The 5726-nt window shown below is 37.5% G+C and overlaps 1 protein-coding gene across 1 annotated transcript; it reads right to left on the reverse strand.

Annotated features, from left to right (window-relative positions):
• Window positions 1-40: 40 nt before the first annotated feature.
• On the reverse strand, window positions 41-1105 carry LOC145903445 (ribonuclease P protein subunit p21-like). Its single transcript, XM_082991526.1, has 4 exons — window positions 986-1105; window positions 717-817; window positions 559-641; window positions 41-419 (listed from the first exon to the last, which is right to left on the reverse strand). Exons 1-4 carry the CDS (start codon window positions 1064-1066, stop codon window positions 286-288), a joined length of 399 nt encoding a protein of 132 aa, XP_082847652.1. The 5' UTR covers window positions 1067-1105; the 3' UTR covers window positions 41-285.
• Between the last annotated feature and the right edge of the window lie 4621 nt (window positions 1106-5726).

Here is a 5726-nt window from a genome sequence, read left to right on the forward strand (position 1 = left end):
CTAGGTAGTAGCTCAGCAAAGTAGTAACAGAAACTCATTTACGCATAATTTTTTTCACATGTATATGGCGAGAGGAATAACACAAGCTTTGAACACAGTAAGTCTGTCGGCAAATTTTAGTTTTCAGTCAGCACAACAGGAAAACTTAAGTTGATCAAGAATTAATAGCATTTTCAACATGCAACTCACAAGCACCCATTCATATTTTGTACAAACATTTTGACTTGTATATGCCCCAACAGTCTTCTTCGGGGAGTAACATTCGATATAAGAAAGAATTGTTTGTCATCTTAGCTCAATAATTTCTGCTATATTTTCTTCTTTGTCATGCCACAAGATGTAATCAGCTTCTGCTGGTAATGACTTCATTGCTTTGCATTCAAGACAGTGAGTAATAAGAATTTTCTTCTTAACCTTTCCTAAAAAACACAACTTTCAAATAATTAACATGTTTGATTTAACATATTTAAATTGGCTTATCTGATTGGACGCTTTTACAAACAATGGAAAAAGAGGGTTTTGTGTTCACCAACATTAAAATATTTCCTGGCAACTTACTTTTAATGCGAACAACTGATGTTATTCCTGGTATTAAAACAATCGCACATTTCTTGCATAAAGTGCGCTTGACATGAGGGCTCCTGAAAAATTATGGACTGAATGGTGATTTTTAAGAAACGTTAAATGGTAAACTTGCATATAAGCAATAAACTTACAGCCTTACAACATTTTTGTGAGCTAATGTTTTCATTGTTTGTGTGTAATGTCTTGCCAGTGCCTTTTGTGGTGGAGTACTCGTCAAAGCAAGATGAGCAGCCTGCGGATAAACAAATATCTGTTATAAACTATATGCATAAAGAGACGAAGACTTCCAATTTAGAAGTTGGAAAAATAAGTTTAGTTTTCCGGCTATCGTTATGCAGTGCCCAATTTAAAGCAATTGAATCAAATGACTATTTTTTTGTAGAATTACATCTTTACAAACCTGTAACAAAAAGTTAAGTCTTTGAAAAACATCCTTGCGTTGAACTTGAAATCGTTTGAGCTTTCGGGTGTTTTTCCCCATTTTGTTACGATACGATCACGCACTTCGCCAACGTTCTCTTTTGCGATTACCGGTAGGCAAAAAAAGCAAAATATTTATCCTGCACACTACAATAATTTACAAGAAAAATCTTTGAAAATTTCATCTATTCCGTAAAAAACATTCTTACTTTATGGCACTTAGATAGAGACCAGAAAAAAATTTTGCCCTTACCATACAATATTTTTGATTGTCAAATGTCGGCTATTTAGTACAAAGTTGTGGTGTATATACTCTTTATCTTGTATCAGCAATAAAATCCATGGTATTCGTCGTAACGGCGTTGATGGACATACAGTAAAATATTTTAAAGACCAAGCAAATGGCCAAATCGAAAACGAGAACACTTGAAACTAAAGTGTGCTGTTGTAAGTGAAGTGGTAGCAATATAGCAGTCGCACAAACATTGTTTGTGTCACCACATGAGTTGCTTTGGGCCAATGTAAATAATACTTGTACGTTGGTTACCTGTAGGCATTATGTTTAGAGCGCTGCATTTGCTTCAGTTGGACAAAAATATTAGCATAGCAAACCTAATCAAACGAAAAATGGTCGTTTTTAGGCATTACTATATGACCAAAGTGAGAAATATGCAGCGATCAAACTGCGAAAACTGTGTTTGTTCAGATAATTGCCTTGTAGAGTTTTAGATACCGTCACAAAAAGTAGTAAAAGGGTCCTCCACCATGCTTTTGTCACAGACGATTTGAAAGCCCTTATCTGTATTTAAGGACTCTTTTAAGCGCTTATGGATCAAGATCATCCATCGTAAGCGCGTTTTATAAGATTGAAAAGCGAAATGTGAACGATTTTAGGTAGTGAGGTCACACAGCGTCGACTAGATAATGACAACCACTTTAAAAAGTAATATTAAGTGCAAATGATGCAGTGTAGCGTACAGGAGGTGGACCAACAGTCCCAGTTTTGTATAATGCTAAAAATAATAGGTTTGAAAACAGTGAGTTCTGATTCAAAATAGTAGGTTAGTCTCTTAGCTGTAGCATGTGTTGAGTTTAATCATATTTCAGCTGATATTTACTTTTTGTTAATATGTAACTTGCAATTTGTTCGGACGTAACGATAGCATGTTACAATCACTACACTGTTTCTTCATCACATTAAATTTTAATGTCATGTTACCGGGATTGTTTTCGTAGTGACTATTTTTACATTAATTTACATGCCTAACTTTACGGCTGAATCGTAAAAGCTGCAGACGGTTCCTCTGTACGTTATACAACGCCATTTGTTTGGATTTCTGTTTGACAATTTTGGTCTATGTGTAAGTTAGCCTCTCTCAAATTCCCCTGTTTGTTTTCAATTGTACTGCTTTGGGATTTGAAAATATTGCGCGGGCGAATCCTCATTAGGTGTCCCTTTAGATAAAAACACACCTTAAAAACTTTTGCCATTTTTTTTTCAGTGGGTAAACACTCTCAACCTAATCGCGTTATTTTACATTGACCTTCTTGGGTTAATTTTCGAGCTTTGCACCTGAATTATTCACCAGTCAGCGTCCCGACAAGTTGTGATTCGTTTGTCCTCTACTTATTCATTGTGACTCTCATGTTGCTTGGTTGTTTGTCGGTTAAGGCGAAGATATGCATTTGAAATTGTACTTTTCAAAATGCATTCGGTAAAAACGACGAAATGTTAGTGCTTTAATAAGACATTGGTCATAACTTATTTTCTTGCACTTAAAGAAAGAGCAACAATAAGGTAATTTGTTTGTGGCCAACCTGGCGGTAATTGATTAACTTTCACATGTGACGTTAACGAGGCAGGGAACATGAGGTCAGTAAGTTGACGTTGCAGGCCGAAGAACACGTTCGACCACTCCGCTGGGACCGAGAGCCCACAGATGTTTTAGCGCTTCCATTGTGCAGTTGGTTCAGCGACCTTGGTCGTTATGGCTCGTTAGTGTGGCTGGTTGTGACTTTTTTGCAACTTCGTTTGCAATGTCGGACAGGCGGTGATCAAAAAATCGATCTTAAGTGCCACGGCAAAGTCGTTTGCGGTGTTGTCTCTGGGATTGCAAAGGAACCAGCAATTGTCTAGTTTTGCTGTTATAAAAGATTAAATCCAGTACAGACACACAGTATAAGTTAGTGCTTAAAGGTTTGGAAAGCAATAATTTTTTTGTTATTTGCTGGATATAAAAATTTTCTAACTTGTGGTGCTGCATGTGTTTGCATGCTCATTCCATGACAACTACACTGATAGGATGAAAAGACCAACTTGTCAATTTGAAATTATAGGTAAAAGCCCCAATTCTGAAAATCAATACACATTTGTGCCTGAACGTTTTTTACAGCGACTTTTTGTTCATTGATTGTTGGCTGTGAAAATCGTTTGTTTCCAATCAACAAGGCACAGTCAACAGACCGCGACTGTTACTTTTACAAAACTTTAAAAGTTCGTGGAGGAATTTGTATTTTATCGGGATCGTGCCTCAAGCATTGGATTCTTAACTTTCAGTGATCGCTCTCGGCAGACACGAGCAACGTGAAGCGAAAGTTTAAATATTGCATGACGATGCATTTGCAGTAACTTTTTGTGTGCGGTACGTTTTTGCCCAACCTACCGACCCGAATGAGTCAAATGGACATTAAATGTCTACAACATTTTGTAAATAACTCGCGCCCGCCTGGAAGTCTACGCAACATGTACAAAGTGAGGTGGTCATTTTGTAATTGATCAGTTGGAACAATTTCCGTTTTTTTTTACTTGCTTACTAAATATATATTGTGTCAAGTATTCACACCTTACGTAAGCTAACACAAGTTGGAACAAACAGGCAACCGGCAGGTTGGAATTAACCGCCATTATAAAAAACGCTTGGTTACCGAATAAATATGTACCAAAACGTATACACTTTGATGTAAAAAAATTGGATTGGCAAAAAAATTAGTCAAATCTAAAGCATGCTTTTTACTTTTAAGCTGCGTCTTTCGATTTAAACGTGAAAAATGGCATGTTTAATTGCCTTTGTATTGTAAACGCAAGGATTGAAAGAAAACACAATGTTATAGTCTTGTATATTTAACTTTGAAATCGACATACATTATCCTTTTCCTGCAACACGCAGCAGATCAACGGTAGTTCTCCTGTATTTCTTTGCTTACAGCAAGCTCTGTTTGTTAGTTTTGCCTTAGTTATCGTGAAATGCAAAATGTAAACCGCGAACTTGCAACTGTGGGTTGACCTTTTCCCCGAAGAACATTGGTCGGGATTGGCGGAGATTTGATTTCGATTTCGCATTGATCTTCATGTAAATTCAAATTACGTTTCCACTCAAATAGCTGTCAAAATTGTGTATTAACTGCAAGAACACAATCGATAAATAATTGTGTTTCCATCGTCTTTGGGTGGATAATGCTCTTAATACGCTTTGTTTGTGTTCAGATAAATTGGCACCCACGGTAAAATGATTTGCGAGCTTATCTTTTCCCTCAGAAGCAAAAACTTGAAATTTTTGGATTTAAGATTTGCCTAATCGTGTGGACTGAAGCAAAATAACAATCCACAACTCTAAGATAAAAAGCACCGCAGTCTAAATAGCCTAAATCAAATTTTATGTTACCACAGACAATTGACATCATCTCTTGCCACATGTATTATTGAGGTGACAAAAGTTTTGTTCTGTGTCGTATATTCATGTAAGCTGTGGCTGTTTGGTGGCATTTCTTTTGTCTTGCTACGGGGGTCGTAAAATGAATGAGGTGTAAGTGTAGAAGAGGCCAAGACAATTTTTTATTATGTGTGGTACTTGCCAGAGAAGTTCAGATCAGTTTTGTACCAGGTGCAATTGAGTTTTTTCAGCAATTGTGCAAAGAGGAAAGATATATTGCACATAATTTGATCTTTGAAACAACAATTAAATTTTCTTAAATTTTGTTCATATATTAATGTAAAAGTTAAATTGGCCGCTTATTTTTACGAGTGCAGTATACCATGTCATGACCTCTTGTGTCTGCACGAATGAATATAAAATTTTAATCATATGGCTCGGCAAAACATTGCACTGTCATCTAACGCGACTTGCAAATGTGCATTTAGAGTACGAACGTATTACATGTCACATCGATGTCACTAATAGATTATGACGCCACAAAGCCGAGATCGTCTTCCAAGGACCCGATACATTATCCATAGTAATAAAGGGAGAGTAGGGAAACCTTTGGCACACGTGTGTATGCGAAAGCCTTTATGCAACGAGGGGTGCATATGCGACACCCTCTGCCCGCGGTCGGTATCTTAATCAGCGTTACGCTCGCTCATAAAATATTAAACGTCATGCTCTCGCCGCCCTTAGGCCGTTGACGACCAGCGTTGGTTCGGTTCCGTTATCGCAAGTGCATGAATATTCATAACGCGCGCGTTGCCTGAGCAGAAGCCACTTGGTTCGGCAAACTCGGTTCGAAAGTCGGGCATTACACATTCCCAGCGAAGGCCCTTTCTCGTGGGACTCGCGTAATCGTAATTAGATCCACTGGCTCTGAGCAAAGCCTGTCCAATAGTGCGCTAATTAATAATTCAGCCCATGTTTTGAAATGCTCGCAACAATATTAAACAACGCTTATGTGGAACCCTTAACGTTTACGCGTTGGGTGTATTTAGTTGTCTTTATTTTTCAAGGCAT

The sequence above is a fragment of the Ascidia mentula genome, chromosome 5, assembly GCF_947561715.1.
Source record: "Ascidia mentula chromosome 5, kaAscMent1.1, whole genome shotgun sequence".
NCBI classification, from domain to species: Eukaryota; Metazoa; Chordata; class Ascidiacea; order Phlebobranchia; family Ascidiidae; genus Ascidia; species Ascidia mentula.

What these genes read in the sequence shown, in the direction of transcription:
- LOC145903445 (XM_082991526.1), bottom strand. Translation starts at nt 1,066, where the DNA reads ATGGGGAAAAACACCCGAAAGCTCAAACGATTTCAAGTTCAACGCAAG. An exon ending in CACAAAAATGTTGTAAGGCT is followed by an intron (nt 642 to 716) that starts GTAAGTTTATTG and finishes ATAATTTTTCAG; the next exon opens with GAGCCCTCATGTCAAGCGCA. An exon ending in ATCAGTTGTTCGCATTAAAA is followed by an intron (nt 420 to 558) that starts GTAAGTTGCCAG and finishes TGTGTTTTTTAG; the next exon opens with GAAAGGTTAAGAAGAAAATT.